The sequence below is a fragment of the Dromiciops gliroides genome, chromosome 1 (assembly GCF_019393635.1).
Source record: "Dromiciops gliroides isolate mDroGli1 chromosome 1, mDroGli1.pri, whole genome shotgun sequence".
Classification (NCBI taxonomy): domain Eukaryota; kingdom Metazoa; phylum Chordata; class Mammalia; order Microbiotheria; family Microbiotheriidae; genus Dromiciops; species Dromiciops gliroides.
In genome coordinates, this window is record NC_057861.1 from 530,815,829 (window position 1) to 530,837,043 (window position 21,215).

At 37.6% G+C, this 21,215-nt stretch overlaps 1 protein-coding gene across 1 annotated transcript in view; it reads right to left on the reverse strand.

The window, feature by feature from the left end:
* Positions 1-21,215, reverse strand: part of SDK1 (sidekick cell adhesion molecule 1) — a 1,142,665-nt gene that overhangs the window by 371,818 nt on the left and 749,632 nt on the right. Inside the window, 3 exon segments of the mRNA XM_043999243.1 lie at positions 1,223-1,306; positions 11,989-12,179; positions 13,027-13,138. Of these exon segments, the coding sequence (XP_043855178.1) occupies positions 1,223-1,306; positions 11,989-12,179; positions 13,027-13,138 (387 nt within the window).

A 21,215-nucleotide genomic window follows, 5' to 3' on the forward strand; every position in this document is an offset into this window, starting at 1 on the left:
TGAGTGGAAATAGCCTTTTGCATTGGCTGCATAGTTGAAACTGACTGAGTCTTTAAAATCACCAGACTGAGGCAGGTTCTTTCTCTTTCCATCGAGATCCTTGGAGAGAAGGTTTTGTTCATCCATTGTATGAACACCACATATTGAGCTGAGTAAGGGGTAGAATGGCCTTTACCCTTTCCTTTTAAGAGCCCTGATAAATGGCTTGAAGTTTTGGTCTGTTTCATTTGTCCTTTCAGTTCTTGAAATAAGCACTGGAGTCCCTAGACCAAAAAACTTGAACAATGTGAACCCAGGAGCCAGGATTTCAGTTTGTATATTGGTGCCAGCCTAGTAGGGATGCTCTGAGAAGCCAAGGTGCTTGGACATGGGCCTGGGGAGCTTTGGATATGGAACTTGGTGGAACTATGCTCTGTAGGATCTCAGTTAAGCTGTAAACCTAATCCCCTTCCCTTTTCCAAAGACCACAACACTAAAAGGGGCAACATGCCTCTCATACCCCAGGTGCTGAGGTGGGGGAGTATTGATTTGTTTACTCTTGCTATACCTTTACAGTAAATATTCCTTTGTAAAAGCAAATCTTAATGTTAAATAGTTAATGGAGCTAGGGTACTGGAGACCCTTAAAATTGGAGGAACACAATCAGTAATGGCTTGAGCCAATGGTGAACCTTTAAGTGTACCAGAAAACTTGGGATGGAAGGGTAAAAAGTAATACCTATAGGAATTGGGAGCCAGTATAGGCATGGTTACATCTGGAAAGTTTTGATGATGGTATTATCTTGTCCCCTATGCTAGTCACAGTGGAGTTCTATTATAAGTTAAAATGTTAACAACTCCATGCTTCACCCATCACTAGCACACACAAGTCCCAATCTTCATCTATCCCACGCTAGTAGCAAGGGGTTAGGAAATGGGTACCCGACAAGAATAATGCAAATATCAATTAAAGTGTTTCAAAATATAAGGTTATTATCCTTTAAAGCACAGAGTGTGAAGAAAGAGAAACTGTCTGGCCTGTTGGATGACTATTCCAATATAAATACCAAACTACATCCCAAAAAGTCATTGCCATCTAACATGTGACAAAGCAAAAGCAAACAAACATATTTCCAAAAAGAATCCTAGTGATTGAAGGTCAAGGGTCCATTTAGCAAGGGAAGACACAGTAAACCTGTCATTTATCTTAGTTATATTCTTTTAATAGATTCTTTGAAACTTACCCATTGCTTGACACAAAATGTCCACGGTTTTTTCCACTTGGGCTAGAATTCTATTCTCAGGTTCAGCAGTAAAATATGGTGGCTCTTTAAAACAGAAAGAAAAAAAAATCAACAAAGAGGGAGGTGAATCCTTTATTGAAAATCCTTTTATTTTATCTATTTATCTATTCATTTATTCATTCATTTATCTATCTATCTATCTATTTTATTTTTAATTTTATTTTATTTTTGTGGGCAATGAGGGTTAAATGACTTGCCCAGGGTCAAACAGCTAGTAAATGTGTCAAGTGTCTGAGGCCGAATTTGAGCTCAGGTCCTCCTGAATCCAGGGCCTGTGCTTTATCCACTGCGCCACCTAGCTGCCCCCTTGAAAACCCTTAAAAAATTAAAACTCTAAATTTTTTTTCCTCTTTGACAATTCCTCAATCTGAAGTTTTGGGGTTTTTTTGACTGTTTTCTCTCACAACCTAGCTAATGTGGGAATATTTTCCATGACTACTCATGTATAACTTACTTTGAAATGCTTGAGTTCTAGTGGGTGGGGGGTGGGAATGGAGGAGGAAGAGAAGTTGGAACACAAATTTTTTAAAAATTGATATTAAAATTTGTTTTTACATATATTTTGGAAAATAAAATTCTATTCAATAAAAAAAATTAAAACTCTAAATATTCTTAAAAAGAGTCAATAACAAGTGTAGTGAACAAAGAGATGGCCTCAAAGTCAGAAAGCCCTGGGGTCAAGTTCACCTTCTGATGTATACTGGCTATATGACCATGGGCATGTTGCGTAATCTCTATACAACTATAAATTGTAAACTGCATAGCTATCTACTTGGTAACTTGGTGGTACCATGGATAGAAAACAAACCTAGCCTTATATATTTACTAGGTAGAGGACATGGGACAAGTCACAAATTCTGTTGGGCCTTTTCTTTAATGTAAATGGGGATAATAAATAGACCTACCTCCCAGAGTTGCTATGAGGATGCAAGGAGATATGTGAAAAACACTTAACCCTATGGCTGGCACATAGTAGGTGCCACATAAGTATTTGCTATTGTTATTATTATCATCTACATTTTTGTTAATAGTATTGTTTCCAATTACATTGTAAAGATTGTTTTCAATATTCTTTTTTTTTTTAAAGATTTCGAGTTCCAAGTTTTTCTCTCTCCTCCCTCCCCAAAGGAGACAAGAAATCTGATATAGGTTGTATACGTCCAATCATGTTAAACATATTTCCACATAAGTCATGTTGTAAAAGAAGAATCAGAACAAAAGGGAAAAACTACAAGAAAGGAAAAAAAAACAAAGTGAAAATAGGATGCTTCAATCTTCATTCAGATGCTATAGTTTGTTTGTTTTCTGAATATGGAGAGTATTTTCCATAAGTCTTATGTCATCTACATTTTTGAAGAGAGCTTCCTCACCTAGAGTTCTCTGCTCAGATCAAATCACAAATCCAGTACCAAAAAAACCTTAAGATGAGCTTTAAAAAATAGGTAAAACACTATTAAAACTGTATCCTTAGTTACTATCATTTATATAAACAGAATTCAGAGAGGGTAGCCAATGGCAATCTCTATCCAAGATTTCAGCCAGCAAATTAATAGTCATTGCAGAGGCTACTTTTGAGTTTATGAGCTTGAATCATGGAATATCTTAATTCACAGTTTAGAAGGACTATCCCAAGAGGTTCATAAAGGTTTATATTTACAGCATAGTATTTTATAGGATAGTTTGCTTCAGTATCTACACTAAACACCACCTCATGAAGCATGTCAAATAAAGTGCCATAGCACATCACTGGGCCTATATCAGAGGAGAACTGCAGCATATTAAAACATTTTAAATGCCTTAGCAATTCAACTTCGTCAAAACATATTTAATACTTGAATAGAACTCAAAATAACAACAAACAAACCCTCTCTCCTCTCTCTTCAGAATCAGTGGCTGGGAGAACAATCATAGCTCAAGACTAAGAAGGTGGACTAAAGGGCAGCTAGGTGGAGTAATGGATAAAGCACCAGCCCTGCATTCAGGAGGACCTCAGTTCAAATTTGGCCTCAGACACTTGACAATTACTACCTGTGTGACCCTGGGCAAGTCACTTAACCCTCATTGCCCACTGCCCCAACCCCTTGAGAAAAAAGGAGGTAGACTTGGTGGAAATCTACCTGGGAAGCCAGGATGGCAGTGTGGACCAAAGTCAGGGTTGATCTACCTTGGCCAAACTGTTCTGTGTTAGCAAAATGGGCTTTGCAAGGGGAGTGAGGGCCTTATCAGACAATCTAGTAGTAGGTAGGTCTAGAGGAGCAGAATTGAGACTGATTTGTATGTATTGTATTTCCTGAAAAGGAATGAAAATGCCATTCTATTGATGATGAAATCAGTGTTTCATGTTGCCTTCTCTAGTATAGTATCTCCTATTAGGCACCAAAAACCCCTCAGGTTCTGGCTCTAATCTCTTTCCAGACTGATTTCACTCGACCCTCTCCATACTGTCTACATTCCTGCCATACTGGCCTACTTGTGGCTGCTCTCCACACATATTCCATCTCTCTTCATTCTGTGCCTTGGCACAGGCTGGCTTCCCCTAATCACTCTCTCCTCTTACTCCACATGTCTTTGCACGAGCCACCTTCCCCTCTTCTCTTTCTCCCCTCCTCCCTCTTCCCACTTGTATTTGCAATCTTCTTCTTCCTCAACTCTGTCTTTTAAATAATGCCTTGGTTCCCTTCAAGGCTTGGCTTAAGTGCTACTTGCTTTACCGATGTCAGGCAAGCAGGCAATAAGCATTTATTAAGTGCTTACTATGTGCTAAGTGCTGGGGATATACAAAAAAGAGGCAAAAGAGAGTTCCTGTCCTCAAGGAGCTTCTAATCTAATGTGGGAGAAAATAATCAAACATATGTAACAAGTAGGATAAATAGGAAACAACAATTGTTAGCATCCCCTACCCTGTATTACTTCATATCTATTTTGTGTTTACTTATCTCTTTATACATTGCATTTCCCAGGACTGCTTCTTTTTTTTTTTTTTTTTGACTTTTTATCTCCACAACAACAACAGTGCCTCTCACATAGTAGGTGCTTGAAAAATACTGAATTGAAACAAAAGTAATGTTTCAAAAAATGTAGGCACCTCTGTACCAAAGTAAATAAATTAAAATAGATAAATAAATGTTTTATTAAACATGGAATTTCAGAGGAAAGCAAATTGCCACATTAGTCCCAGTTTATTCAGCAGAAACACAACAGTGGCATGACCGGTTTCCCCAGGTGTTAAGGTTGTAGTGATTTCATTATCATGATAACAAAAAGCTGTCGAATTCAGTTTCTATGTGATAATTAATTTCTGGGCACTGTCTTCCAAAGCAGTTTATTTTCATTGTAATTTTGTTGAATGCAGATAATAATATAACTTGGCAGGCTGTCTGTGTATTCTTCAAATAAGAACTTAGTTTAGAGAAAAAGAGGAAACAAATACTGAGCACTGGAAAGAAAGAAAAGAAAGAACCTAAAGCTTTCATCTGGAGACAACATTAAGGATAGTATTTTACAATTATCTGGATAATTCAAGGATAACAAATTTGCCTGAATTATCCACCCTGGCTGTCTCAGTGGTCCCAAATTCATTAGTTAAATGCATAATTCTGCTTTTAGCTTTGCTGCATAGAACTAGCCTAAAGAAATAATGGAAAATATGAGTTTCTGGCTGGCTCAAGCTAATCCTCAATGCATACTCATAATTTTGCCATTTGGACATGCCTCCACAATCAATAATAATGATATGAACATTATTTATATTCTAACTATACAACAGCTGGATCCCACGGAGGCCCTTTTACATAGGTCATGCTCCTAGAGTCATTATGAATGTAATCAGTCAATAACCATGACCACAATCCATTTAAAGGGAAGGGAAAATTAAAAACACACCAAGGTAAAAATCAACAAACTGCCTATGGTTTAGCACATTTTAATAATAGCAATGCACATTTATTCTAAAAACCCTAAATAATGACTAAACAACAAATAATAAGATGCTTGCTGATTACCGTTAGGCAACTACCCTTTATCTCAGGAAGTAGAGTTTATCAGGAAGGGTTATTCAGGTGGCTCTCCTCTGTGACAGAGAACTTTGGCAACACAGACCTTTATTGCCTCTTCATTCCCCTAAAAGACTGAGTCTCCCTTTGTTGTCTAAGATTGAAAGTGCTAGGGCTACTCATCAACTGGTCCTATAATCTCATCAGCTCCCAGGTTCTTACCTCCTCTATTCCTCAACTGGGCCAGTTCTTCATTCTTCAGGTAAATTGACAACGGTCCCTCTCCCTCTCCTGGGGTTCAACACATTAATCTTGAACTTAGTGGAGACACCTGGGGGTTTAGCCCACTACAGAGCTCAAGGGATCTACCTGCTTCATCCTCTGCAGTAGGTGGGGTTAATGGTGTGGCCACCATGACTGGCTTGTTATTCATTCTTATAAATGTTTAGAGCCCTCCATAGCTGGCTAAAGGGTAAACAAAGAGATGGTTTAGGGCAAGGGTTCTTAATCTTGTGTGTATGTGTGTGTGTGTGTGTGTGTGTGTGTGTGTGTGTGTGTGTGTGTGTGTGAGAGAGAGAGAGAGACAGACAGACAGACAGACAGACAGACAGACAGACAGACAAACAGATAGACAGAGACAGAGATACCAAGTGGTTTGCTACAACCAAATCATAGTGCCAGGAGAGAGCCAATTGTTAAATTTACAGTGTGAGCATTTACACCTCGGAAATCTGTAAACATTACAAATTAGGGCTTGACTTTTTTGTTTTGTTGTTTATCCAAATTTAGGAAGGTGATGGAGAAAATGTTAAGGGGCAGCTAGGTGGCTCAGTGGATAGAGCATTAGCCCTGGAGTCAGGAGTACCTGAGTTCAAATCCGACCTCAGACACTTAACACTTAGTAGCTGTGTGACACTGGGCAAGTCACTTAACCCTAATTGCCTCACTAAAAGAAGAAGGAGAAGAAGGAGAACCTGAGTTCTTTTCCGGCCTCAGGCACTTGACACTTATTAGCTGTGTGACCCTGGGCAAGTCCCTTAACCCTCATTGCCCCACCAAAAAAAAAAAAAAAAAAAGAAAGAAAATGTTAATAATGTTGAAAGTGTCTCATGCATACATTTTCCCCCAGAAAGACAATTGTTATATATTTAAAAGAAAACCCTTTAGCCATCCTTCTCAGGACAATGTCTTCAAATGAATAGCATAAAATACACAGGACTATAAAGGAAACCAGTTTTAATGAAATATAGTTATCAAACTACTCTTAAAAACAAATTGTGATATAGTAACATTTGTTATTCAGTCATGTCCCACTCTTTGTATTCCCATTTGAGACTTTCTTGGCAAAGATACTGGAATAGTTTGCCATTTCCTTCTCTAGCTCACTTTACAGGTAAGGAAACTGAGGCAAACAGGGTTAAGAGACTCGTCCAGGGTCACAGAGCTAGTAAGTGTCTGAGGCTGGATTTGAACTCAGGTCTTCCTGACTCCAGGTCCTGGTGCTCTATCTACTGTGCCACCTAACTGCACTTGATATAGTAACATAGGATATCAATGCAGTTTTTAAGATTTAGTAGCTTAACATTGCACTAAGACTTTTGGGACATCCAATATGTGCTTATTAACACAATGAATAACAAGATAATACAGTTGAAATGTAGGCAAAATAAAAGGCTTAATAACTACAGTAACTTTGAAATAATGGTAAATATGATATTTTGATAAATCTGCAATAAGTATAATATGATTTGAAAATATCTTTAATTTGTATTGGTAACCAAGTCCCAGTTACTGCTAATACAACAGTGATTTGTTTCCTATCACCATAATTGAAGAAAATGTTAAATTAGGTGAGGTTCCTAAACATAAAAATGTTATTTTTTTCCATCTAAAAATTCAAATACCCATGGAAATCTATTTAATGGACCCTTTTGAGGTCTGAGGGTTTCAGGTTAAGAAAACCTGGCCCAGCCTCATGGACTGCCAGGTGGGAAAAAACCTTAGAGATCTTATACTTTCATTTTACAGGTAAGGAAAAAAAGAGGTCTAGGGAGGTTGAGCCATGACTCATACAAAGTTACATAATAAGTTGGTGACCACTTCAGGTATTGGAAAGGGAAGTCAAGAATGAACAGAACTGGTCTAAGAGAATTTCCCCTATCTACCTTTCCCTACTAATTACTTGTTGCTGAGTACTAACCAAGACTGTCTATTTATTCATGAAATTCTCCTCCATGGTTACCATTTGTAAATTATTTCAAGCCTGGGGCAACTTCCTTCTGGGATGAAGGGCAGGATTCCAAGGGTCAACAAGGACTTTTCTTCTCTTTCAATTATAGTACCAGGGGCAGTCACATTATTAAAAATCAGCAGGCAGTGACCATGGAAAATACACACCTATGGGGAATTGAGTGGGCAGAGTAGGACACGTGTAGCTGCCAAATGAGCAAAGTATGCTCAGTTACTTGGGTCACTAAGGGCTGCTCCTCTGGTAATTCCATTACTTTCTTTTACCTTGTATAGGTTTCATTTTTATTCATTGTTCATCTCTCATTCCAACCAGATAGAAGAGGTGTTATGATGATTTTGTTCACTCATTCCTCAGCTTATTATATACATAGTGTGGTGTAATAAAAGATTGTTTGAAAAATAGTTGTGAAATAACCATTAAAAGATTTTGAGCTAAATAGAAAAAAAAAACTTTCATTTAGTCTAGCTGTGCACAAACATTAAAACACAACCTTCAAATAGTAAGTGGAAATCTAAATGTCTTTTCTAATGAGCAAGAGTTTTTTCTAAAACTGCCATACCATTGACATACGAACATACTAGCCTTTGAAAAATTTATAATGGCAGCTAATAAGAGCAGAGTTTGGAACCATCTCTTTTATCCTTGTTAAAACTATATGAAGAGGGGCAGCTAGATGGCGCAGTGATAGAGCACCGGCCCTGGATTCAGGAGGACCTGAGTTCAAATCCGGCCTCAGACATTTAACACTTACTAGCTGTGTGACCCTGGGCAAAGTCACTTAACCCCAATTGCCTCACCAAAGAAAAAAGAAAAAAAAACTATATGAAGAAATCAGGAAAGGTGAGAAATTAGGAGTGTTTAAAAAAAGCCACCTTGCTCAGGCTTCCTGCACATCTCTCCAAGAGTTATGGTCTACAACTCTTGAGCCAATTTTTGGTAGCTAAGAGAATACCAAGGAACTATCTTGTTCCCTTATGTAAAATTGGGAATCATCTATCAGTGACTCTTTAGGCACTTGAGAATTAGTTTTCTGGTGTCAAGAGAAACATCAACAAAGATGATGAACTCTGTTTCCACCCTTCTTATAGACTTTCCAGGGTAGATGGATGACCAGAAACAGCCATTTTTAGTAATGCTCATAGTAGAAACCACATGGTCATCATAGATTGTGTCAGATGACCCTGGTTCTGCCTTTAAGCTTCTCTTTCTCCTAGATCTGTTAAAACTGTAGAGATTAATGCGGAAAGGGATCTCTGTTGTTTCTCTCTGTTGGTTTATTAATGGTCAGAAGTCATAAAATATGATGATCCTAATGTATGAAGACAGTTGAATGAAGGGGATATAAAAGGACATAGAATAACAAATAAAAGGGAAGATAAGAGAGCTCTTTCTATTTTATTTTTTTCTCACATCTTCTCTGCCTATTCTCTCCACTAAGGTTGAACTGTTGGTGTCCCTACAAAGCACTCCTGAAATTGCAGTTAGTGCAGATACTGTGGATGGTAAGTGCTAATTGCAATATTTGCCACAGGTTTCTCTCTTAGTTTATAAACACTGTTCTATAAATTTAACATCTTGTTATTTTCTCAGTTAACTCTGCTCTTCAGTAACCTGAACTGCAGCTCATTTATATGGATGTGAGAAAATGTCAATAATTAACTTGTGCATTTTTCTATTGTTTATATATAAGGACAAATAAAACATCTTAAGTGCTTCTCAAATAAACATAAATGAATTATAAGACTCATGCTAAAAAGCACCTGGAATCAGTGGGATATATCAACAACTAGAATCTTTCCACTGGGATCTTATTTGCATTTGCAGGATAATGCTTTCCTTTACTGGTCAGACAATGATTCATTATATATTTTGAACTTCAAATTTGAACATCAGGGATTCCATTAATGAACTAAGCTCTCAGACTAGGAATGCTCTCCAATGACACAAATTATCACCCATCTATAACTTAAGGTCCTAAGTAGTTGCCTCAGGTAAGAATAGCAAAAGCAACACTTAGTTTTGAATAAAACACCTGTTTTATCTGTTTGTTTGTTTGTATTTATTGTTGTTGTTCAGTTGTGTCCAACTCTTCATGACCCTATGTGGAGTTTTCTTGGCAAAGAAGCTGGGGTGGTTTGTTATTTCCTTTCCCAACTCATTTTACAAATGAGGAAACCAAGGCAAACAGGGTCAAGTGACTTGCCCATGGTCACACTGCTAGTAAGCGTCTGAGGCTGAATTTGGACTTCTGCCTCCAGGCTCAGTGATCTATCTACTGTGCTACCTAGCTGCTCCATCTCTTTTTATCAAGGTGAAATAAAAGCAATTGGTAAGCAATTTGTTTCTGCTTTCTTTTACTGACTTGTTTATGATGCTGCTAGTTCCTTTCACAACTTCATCACAACTTAGACTGCCAGGGAAGGCATGAGTTCTTTAAGGAGACTCCCCTTAATATCTGTTGGATATGGGGGTTATAATCAAACCCACATCTTTGAACTGAGAAAGATAATTTTCTATGCTATCTGAGGCATAACTTAACAGCCAGCCAGAAAATTGTACCTGTCACAATAAAGTCTTATGAACAAGAAAAAGAATTAAATCATTACCATAAATAAATGACATGTGTTCATGCACGTTTAAAAAAAGAGAACACTGAGAGATGATCATTCTAGGAAACAAAAAAAATCGCTTTGGTATTTGGAAGTAACTGCAAAACTGAGGTTTCTATGATAGACTTTAAATATAAAAAAGGAATTGTGATTGAAACTAGCAGGCTGGCTTATAGGGAGATAAGTTTCTTCTCTTGTGTAAATTACCTTAAAATATTTTAATACAATAAAGACTTTCTATTGGAGATTTACAGATTGGAAATTTTAATTTGGGCTCAACTTATAGTGTACTGTTCTGATACAGCTATGGATCAACTCTGAGGGAAAAAAAATGCTTTTGCCTGGAATGAAAATATAGTATTTATATCAATAGCTACTGGGTGCATGAGAGCAGCCACTAAAAGAACCATCTCAGATCCCATGTAGAGACTCAACAATGATTTATGATTCAAAAGCAGCTTTTGCTCATGCTTTTAAAACTTCCAGCCTTCATCTGAAAAGTGATGACAGGTTTGTATAGTGTCATATTTAGTTATTTTTCATATGCAATGCACACTTATTACAATGATTTAAGGAAAGCAGACATACTTTTTTAAAAAAGGCAAACTGCCTTAAACATTATGTTAATACCAGAAAGTTTACTTAAAGAATTTAGTAGAAAATACCAGCTTTGGGGGCAGCTAGGTGGCACAGTGGATAAAGCACTGGCCCTGGATTCAGGAGGACCTGAGTTCAAAATCTGGCCCCAGACACTTGACACTTACTAGCTGTGCGACCCTGGGAAAGTCACTTAACTCTCATTGACCCCCCCCCCCCACCAAATACCAGCTTTAAAGAAACTTAAGTAAAAAATATTTCATGTGGTTATCTATTATTGTTTGGGCAATATTCTATTCTCTATACTACTGCTTTTTGAAGGGATGTGAATAAAGGTTATCATTATTATAACCAGTCCTCTATTATTATATCCTCTATAACCATCTACTTTATTTTGTGGGGGGAGAGAAAGAAAGACTTGAAGATGAATCATATTTGCTATATTATGGCTAAGAAAGATAAACAGGTTATAAGAAATACCAAATATAGCAACTTAAATAGGGCTTAAACATATTTCAGTAACTGAAAATAATGGGAAAATAAAATCAACTGTCTCACAATTGAACCTAGTCTTAACATCTGATAATGAACTAAGGATTTCATTTGTGACCTAGACAACATAGTTCTTTAGGCATATATTCATGTGTAGATTTTGCCTTCATCAACAATGGTAGTACTCAGTAAACATTAGGGCAGAGAGCCATTTTTCCCTTTTCCTTCCTGATTCTATAATATTACTTAGCCCATTACCCAGGAAGCATCTCTGTTCTCATTACTATTATTCCATTACTAGTCGAGCAAGAAGCAATGTCAAACAGTTCTCCTACAATTTTTTTTTTCTGGGGGAGGGGGAGTATGTGGGAGAAAGTGTGCTGACAATCTGAAAGCCAGAAGTACAAATTAGACTTTATATCAAGGTTTAATGGCATTAAAAGCCAAGATATGAGAATTGTATGATAAGGATTTTACTACTGTGTTTCATAAGCTTTGTGATTAAATTAAACTTTCTTGGCGTATTAGGAATAACATCAGTGTGTTGCCTTAAAATATTTAATAGATTTGTATTCATGGAAAATAATGATTGAATTAATTTGGAAGATAACCTCATTTTACCCCCTCTGTCCCATTTCCTTAGGAGGAGTTAAAGTACAAGATCAATGAAATGCATATTTAACTTTAATTTCTATTGTACTTCCCATATACTCTTTAACTCTAAGTGGAGATACTGGTAGATATGCTCCCTGTCACTGGTATTACCTATGATAGAAAGAAAGGCTTTTGTTCTTGCTGGCTCAAAATCAGTTCCTCTTAATTCGGCTTCACAGATGTACATTCCAATGTCAGAGGATGTTGGGTTGGTGATGGTAAGCCGTCTTCCCAAACTGTGGAGTCCATTAGTAATTTTTACTCCATTTCTCTTCCAAGTCATGCTCAATTCTTCAATAGGTCTGTGAAGATAAAAATCGTTACTGATTATCATTCCGAATTATGGTGACAAGCAATAACAAATGGATTTCATTCAGCACTTGCTGGACAAAGAAAGTACCACAACAGCATGAACAATGGACATTTGGATGTAAATCCCTGATGTGATTCCACATTCCTTATGTCATGAAGCAGTTACATTCACCTCAAGGGTTATTGAATAAGGATGGGTAATTACTGCAGCAATGGAGCTGGAGTCCTAATGATTTGGTTTCTTATTTTTTTAAAAGAATATTAAAAAGAAGCACTCCTGTGGAACTCAACTGTACAGGAGATATTGCCATTAGAACTCAATCATGGAGATGATGTTATTATACAGAGAACACTACCATCAGAGAGGAGATAAAATCAGCCCTTTGTTAGTAAGGCCTGAACTTCTCTCTTTCCCTTAAGTCTACATGTGGAACCTCCATTATAACCCACACATAGATTGAGAAGTATGTGTATCAACCCATATCTGGACAAGGAAAAATAATTTTCTTAGATTTTAAGAGATACTATATTCATAATATAGTTAGGCAACAAGATTCTTTATCATTGCAAAAAGAGCAAACTGTCTATTGCATTTTTTGTTGTTGTTGTTGGGTTTGTTTGTTTTTTTGTGTGTGGGGCAATGAGGGTTAAGTGACTTGCCCAAGATCACATATCTAGTAAGTGTCAAGTGTCTGAGGCTGGATTTGAACTCAAGTGCTCCTGAATCCAGGGCCAGTGCTTTATCCACTGTGCCACCTAGCTGTCCCCCTATCTATTGCATTTTTAAAAGCACTAAATGAAGTATTACATAGGGTTCTTATCCTACTCCCACAATACCTTGCATTGGCTATGCATTCCAATGTGACTTCACTGGTTCCTGCCACTACACTTGTATTGCCTGGAGGAATGACAATGACAGGAGCCATGATATCAGGTGTATCAGTATCACCTATAGGGGAAAAAGAAAGTAAGCTCATGTAAATCTGCCTTGAGTATTTACTCAAATAAAATTCTACTTTGATGCCCTTCACAGCATGGAGATGACCCTGGATCCTTCAAGGCTACATCAGTGAGTCAGAAACCCGGGCAAATCTTTCCAAGTTGGAAAGGCCTAGCTATTGACCTGTTTGTCTCTATGTCTGTTTTTGTTGGGTCAGCCCAGATCAACCTGAAGAAGCTCATCATTAGGTCACTAGGTAATTCTGGTCACTAGGTAATTAATTTCTCTGGACATAGTCATTCATGATGATTATCTATTGGGTTCTGGAGGGGCTGTCACCTGCTTCTGTAGAGGGCATACCCATGCTGCTAAAATCTCAGATTTCTGCACTTCTGAACTAACCACCTTAAGGAAAGAAGCAGTGATGACCAGAAAATTCCAAATGAAAGATCTTGTCAGACCAAGCTTTTGTGAAACCTTGGTATCTTATGCTTTTCAATATTATCATGGAGCTTAATTCATCTTCTCACAGGAGATCTTGAGCATAGACATTTTCAAAAGGCTTTCATTATACTATAAAAGCAAAGTTCTTAAATCTACCCAGTCTTCTCTCATTCTGGACATATAGCTCACAAGAATGTTTCCCTAGTGCAGAAAAGGGGTTGTATCTTAATAGAAAGGGAGCCTATTATGCAGTCAAGAGGTTTTAAACTGCTGAGCATTTAAAAAATCAAATGCTTACTGCTTTTTTATGATTGAAGGCCCTTCCTGTTGTGTTTCATCTTATGTGCAAACTATTTTAATAAGAGGCTGCTAGTTTTCATATTTAATGCCTAAATTTGATTCCCTGGGGGTAAATATGTTCAATTAACAGTATTATGTCAGAGCAGTTTAAAGCCCCTTTTCTTATCAGAAAAGTAAATGACTCAATTCTCAATCTCCTTTGTAAGGCACCCAAACTGTAAATAATTTAGTTCATGTTTTGACAAGACAATGATTTAAAAAAATGAAGACTGCTCTCTTAGATGTCTAATATATACTTAACAGCAAAATCATCTACCCGCAGTGTATATAATAATTGTTTGGGCTGAACAGAAACAATCATTTAATTCAAATAAGAGACTAATAAACCATTTCTAAAAACAAAAATTTCAATAAGGGAATGTGAATGTATCAGGAAGAGAAATGAAATGACTGGAAATCTAAATGGCTTTATCCAATATTTGTTGCTGAAGAGGCTTTCCACCATTTATGGCTGAACTGAAAGGGAAACTGGCAAATGAAAGGCACTGCCCTGCTGGGCCTCAGGCATGATTACAACCACTGGGAGACCACACTAGGATAAAATACTGGCTTCTTTTCAACACTAATTTCCCACAGCTCTCTGTATTCTTTCTTTCACTGGCAAAGCAGTGTATGCTTTTCATATTAGAGGTTTGCATGCATTTTAAATGAATACACCAAGGCAGTCATATATTAGCAATACAAATTTTTGTACTGAAAATTCACATAAAACAGATTCCTCCTGGTTAATAGTTGCTTACTCCACCCACCATGGCAAGAAGGAATTGGGACTTCACACTTCCCTCTCTTCCAAACTATCTGTATCAACAGCTAGTCAGTCCTTTGAAACTTCATGCTAAAACACCTTGAAGATTCATGTTTTCTAGTGATTTTGTTGGCACTCTCTTTCCATGAAATGATAAAGGATGATGGACTGGTTATCAAATTTCTAAGGAGAAGTACGGAGTGATCTTACAGCCATTCACAACAGGGCAAAAAATGTAAAATGAATGCCAATCAGACAAACAACCTGCCTGTCACCTGGGAAAGTCACTGATGAGAGGAGATGACCTGAGAAGCTAATATTTGCAAATAGTTATGTGAGGTGAAGAACAGCAGCAGTGAATGCTAAGAGGTCAGTGAACAAGGCACTAATTTGGCATTAATCACTGTTTAGTGGCAGTGGAAAAATTGTCAGTTGCAGAAGAGAATGGTTATGTAGTCACTCAAAATCTCTGTCACATCCTCCCAAGTGCCGTCTAACACTATTGACTTCCTGTTCACCCCTAAGAGTTTTCCTTATAAAGAAGCCTGGCCACTGAACAATTAGGCACTACTCCATATCACACTTTAGCTCCATTGATCCTCTTCAAGAACGAAGGGCAAACAACAAGAATAGCTTCTTCAAAATAAGCCTAACATAAAGTTAGCATTTGCTACTCAAATATGAAGCTCAAACAAGAAACAGAAGAATCAGTGCTCATTTTTAGTCATATTATTAGATGTGCAATATTTGGGGGAGGGAATACAGAGCTGTGATTTCATAAATATAGACAATTCCCAGTGAAGAAAGTCCTTTTACCAATGCATATTAGCAACCACTTTGCAGTTTTTCTTTTTTTTGTTGTTGCCTGGGGTAATGAGGGATTAAGTTATTTGCCTAGGATCACCAACTACTGGGTTTCTAAGACAGGATTTGAACCCAGACTTTCCTGATGGCTTGGCCAGTCTTCTACCCATTATTTCATGCTATCTCACTATGTATGCAATATATAATACAGCAAATGTACTAAACAGAGTATCCAATAGACTGTAAAGTCATACCACCCTGAATGTACCTGATCTCATCTAATCTTGGAAGTTAAACAGAGGATTGGGCCTGATTAGCATTTGGATGGGAAACCACCTAAAAGCAGGAGATGCTATATATTTAGAAGACAGGCATAGGGATATAGTGGGAACTCCCCTTTGCTCTCTGAAATAGTGTATAGACAGCTCATTTTCAGAGTCAGAAACACCTGGGTTCAAGTTCAGCCTTGAATACATACTGGTTATGGGACTGCTCAATTCATTCAACCTCCCAAACTCCAACTGACTCTATGACTGTCGATTGCAGAGTAGGTGTAGACCTGCATTTGTGGAGGGACTTTCAGCAGTATTGTAAAGGTGAAAGAGTTCTGGATTCGGAGACAGCTATCCTAGGTTAGAATCCTAAATTTGTTATTTACTACCTGTATGACAATGGGCAACAGGTTAAGAATCATTTCACCTCTCCATGTCTCAGCTCATCATTTGAAAAATGAGGGAACTGAACTAGATGAGCACTATGGTGCCTTCCAGATCTAAATGTATGATCCTAAGCAGAAGTTGTTGTTATCCACTTGTGTTTTCCTCTCTGTGACTCCATTTGGGGTTCTCTCGGCAAAGATGCTGGAGTGGTTTGCCATCTCCTTCTCCAGCTCCTTTTATAGATGAGGAAACTGAGGCAAACAAGGTGAAGTGACTTGCCCAGGGTCACAGAGTGTCTGAGGCCAGATTTGAACTCAGGAAGAGAAGTCTTCCTGACTCTAGGCAGGGCACTCTACCCACTGTGCCACCTAGCTGCCCCCTGATTTTTCATAGACAGCAATACCTTCCATCAAAGAAATCAGATTTGACTCCCTCTGCCTCATCTTCCCCACCCCTGCACCCCTGCCAAAAATATCAAGCTGTCTGAAGAAAATCCTACTGTCTGCCGGCCAAGAAGCAATATTATTTTTAGAAAGTGTAACATAAAGATATTTTAAAAGGAGTGAATTAAGTAATGATCTTGACATATCTAAACTGCCATAATGAAGATGCAGTAAATCCCAAACTCCCTGGCTAAACTCAGACCGCAACCACCTACTGCCAAAGACCTGAACCTCTAATACTGCACATGCCAAAGATCCAGAGCATTGCCCATGGAAGACCCAGGTTTCCCACCACCTGCTGACATCCTAGATGTCCCCAGGCTAGGAGTTGCTTTTCTATTTTCTGGGATGCCTACATCTTTTGCTCTGGCTTCTGTGGCTAGTACAGAAGGAAAAGGTTATAAGGGATGCCTAGAGGGTCTACAAAGTCCTGAGTTGGAACACAGAATGAGATTTCTCATGAAACACTGTTAAAAATAGTAGGTTATATTCCCTAGTGCTATTAATGCAGTACGAAAGGTCAGTGACTGGCTTTGGCACTCTGAAAGGGCTGTGATTTCATTGATATGGATTAGTAGGTACTATCAGTGCCAAAACAAACAGCAACACTTGAAATTTCCAAGAGCTGTGGTTGAAAACTCATTATTTGGTAGACAACTTTCTGGCAATGAGTAGCTCCACACTTAGCTTGCATGAGAGGATCTTTATTCAAGGCTTTTCCCATTTGCTAGGAACTGCTAGAGCTCATATTCTGCAGTCCTATCCTTGTGAGTTTGGATACATCACAGCTTATGTAGGTGTTGGTGGCTGGTAGGAACTGAGTACTCAACATTGATACAATGGGAAAATGTATCACAAGTTCTAAACAAATAACATAAAGGCAAACTTTTAGAACATAGATCTTTAGTCGGCTGAGGAATACCTGTAATGCATAGACATGTTAGTGCTGTTGAATTCAGTGTTATTTTACTTTATCTTAATTCAATAAACACTGATGAAGTGCCTTATATTTTCAAAGTACCCTAAATGCACTTTAGTCAAATGTCACAACCGTGTTAAGGTATCAGTGTTGCTAACATCTGAAATGTTAGTTTCCCCCATTAAAATGTCAAAGTAAGTAGTAAAAAAAATACATGTGAAATGTCTGAAAACACTTGGGAGAAAGAAAAAACAGATGGCATGCATAGATATGTATCATGAAACCTTAATGAATTGGAATCCAATGATCCATAATCATTAATTAACCAAAATTTTTCCAGAGTAGATTTTAAGCGGGGGAAATCATGAGACAACAATGCATACCAGGATTCATTTATGTTGTTGTTGCTCAGTCATTTCAGTCATGTCCAACTCTTTGTGGCCCCATTTGGGATTATCTTGGTGAAGATACTGGAATGGTTTACCATTTCTTTTCCAGCTTATTCTACAGATTAGGAAACTGAAGCAAACAGGGTTGACTGACTTGCCCAGGATAACACAGCTACTATGTGTCTGAGGCCATTTTTGAATTTCTGAGATGAGTCTTCCTGAACTTCAGGCCCATCACTCTATCTACTACACCACCTAGCTGCCCTTACATTTATGTACATTGAAATAAAGAAAACGAGTATCATTCAGACAAATTTAGCAGTGCATGCAGTTGCAAAACAAATGGGACTCAAGGCCCTCCATAACCAAAAACTCAGAACTTTGGTCTTTAATCCAGTTAATAAATGGTTTGGAGGAAATGAAAAATAGGGTGAAAGAGTTAAGGCACCTGGTTTCTTATTGAAGAAGGGGATCAAGAAACAATCAGGTGAGATTGAGGGTTGGCTAGAGGGGATAGGGAGACAATCAGAAGACACTGAGGAGAGAAGGAAAAAAGTGGCTGTTTTGTGACATTCTTTAAATTGGGTGACTCTTGGGAGGGGGAGTAATCATGTGACCTCCAAAATCAGGTGACTTTGAGGCTAAATTTCACAAAATTAGTAGATAAAAAACAAAAAGGAATCACTAATTCTATTTAAATATTATACTCATTCATTTATTGATTGATCTAAATTTAATTTTTTTCTAGAATCAAACCAACCAAGGAGGCAGTTTGGTATAGTGGGAAGAATGCTGACACTGAAGTGATGAGGGCATCACCATTCATCCCTGAATCAGTATATGTGTGATGTTGGGCGAGTTACCTCCTTTAATTTTCTCATCTATAAAATACAGGGATTGGGCAAAATAGCCTTTGAGGTCCCTTCCTGCTCTAGAACAATGAAATACTACAGTGTTGGACACATAACAGAAAGCTCAATAAATACATGGTGATTGATGTATAGCATAATGTACAATGAGGAATGAAGTTCAAAATGATAAGCCTGAGGCAGTGCATAATCTTTGCATTATCAGAGATGCAAGTATTTTCACCATCTTAAAACAAGAAAAGATACTAATATGTTTTAGATGGATTTCCAAAAGGGTTGGTTTGAAAGAGAAATTCTTCTTCGAAATTCATTTAACATAAAACTTAATTAACCAAGACTCTCTATTCTCTTAGGCTGTCCTAGAACTTCTCAACTAAAGTTTCTGCAAACTATTTTCAGTGTATAGTAAGTAGCTTCCAAAGACACTGGATCAAAAAAGAAGCTCTGCAGAAGCCAGCTGCAAAGTGAGACAAGCTAGCATCATAGTCAGAGAGGTTTGTTCCTTTGTCAAGGTTTCTTTGTAGTTCTTAGAATAAAGAGTTTGCAGCACAGAGAAATAGATTCCTAATCCTAGTCAATTTCCCTCTACATGAACCTCTTTACACACTGAAGAAGGGGAGCAGGAGAAGCTACCTAGATGGTATTTAATTAAAAACTGCATTTAAAGAATGTCAAGTTTCACCTACCAAGACAAAAATTCAGAGCTAGAGTTAACCTGAACCATTGATCTTACAGATCACAGCAAATAGAATATGATAAAGGAAAATCATGCAGTGGTTTAATCAAATTATTAACTTCATTGCATTGAAACTGTAAGCCTTGTCCTTTTGTCTAAGATGATGCTCTGGATCCTTGGTCAGTTTACCTGCTGAAAGTAGAACACTAACTGCTTTTTCCACAAATGCCAAGTACTGACTCAGTACATTCAGGAACATGTAGTTTATTTATAATATAGGTAAAGTGCTTTGCAAACCTAAAAGTTCTATATACATACTAGCTATAATAATTCTTATTAGTGATTTGTCCCATCATAAAAGCTCCCTCATAAAATCAAAAGTCTAAACCAACTCAATAAGCTTTTATTAATACTTACTAATATGCAAGGCATTGTGCTAAGCAGTGGCACCATACAGATAGAACCCAGGCCACCTAAACCTTAAGAAAGGATACTGATGGGATCTGGCCCTTAAAACTGCCTGATTCAATGAATATTTACTGAATGCTCACTATATGCAAAGCACTGAACTAGGTGCTAAGTGATTTAAAAAGATCATTCCATGAGAAACACAGTTAAAAATTCTGCTAGTGCATAGGAAGAAGAGATCACATTCTGGTTTGGAGGGAATAATGAAGATTAAATAAAAGAGATGTGATCTGAGACTAGACCTTGATATATGAGTAAGATTTCAAATGGGATAATATAGCAAATTACTTCCAGCTTCTTTGCTAAGAAAATCCCAAATAGGGTCATGAAGAGTGAGACACAACTGAAAAAATTACTCAACAACAACCTATACTGGGATGGGGCACAGAGATAGGAAAGTGTAGGGTCAATTTGGGGAAGTATGCAGTTTAGGAAGCACAGTAGGAGGCAAATTCTTGAAAAGGATTGGTCAGGACTTAATCTGAAATCCTTTCAGGTTAGTTAACCTAGGGACATGAACAAGAATAGCAAAAGATGAGTAGCATGGATGGATTATGATCTATATTTTAGAGGGAACATTAAAATGGATGTAATTACAGATTTATTTAATTTATTCAAGTATTTGAGTTAAGAATCATGATGGTTTAATGTTGATACTATTAGTGACTAAGACGTAGTAACTAATTCCACAGTCTTTCCAGGTTCATACAAAAATAAGTGTCTAAGGGAAGATTTGAATTTGGGTCTTCAGTTCAGAGCTTTATTCATTTCACCTAGCTGCCTGGATATACACACAGACACACACACATACATAAATACACAAACACACACATATAAAACATATACAAAACAGTCACAAAGTAACTTTAATTTGAAAGGTACTAATTCCTGGGCTAACCAGGAAAGATCTCTTAGAGGAGGAGCTTGAGCTGTCTTGATGGAAACCACGGATTCCAACAAATGCAGGTGAGAAGAGAAAACCTCCAGCTGGTGAAAAGGCAGAGAACTGGGAATTGAAGCAGTATGTGTGAGGAATAACAAGTAGGCCAGGATGTCTGGACCTAAAGCGTGTGCAAGGTAGTAATGTGTAAGGAGACCGGAAATCTGTGTAGTCAGATTATAAAGAGCTTTAAATGCCAAACAGAGGAGTTCATATTTTATCTCAGAGGCAATAGGGAGCCTCTTGCATACTGAGATGACACGGTCAGACCTGAGATTTAGGAAAATCACTTTTGTCAGCTATGTAGAGGATGGGTTAGGATGAGGAGAAACCATATAGGGAGATCAAATAGAAGGCTATTTCAATAGTT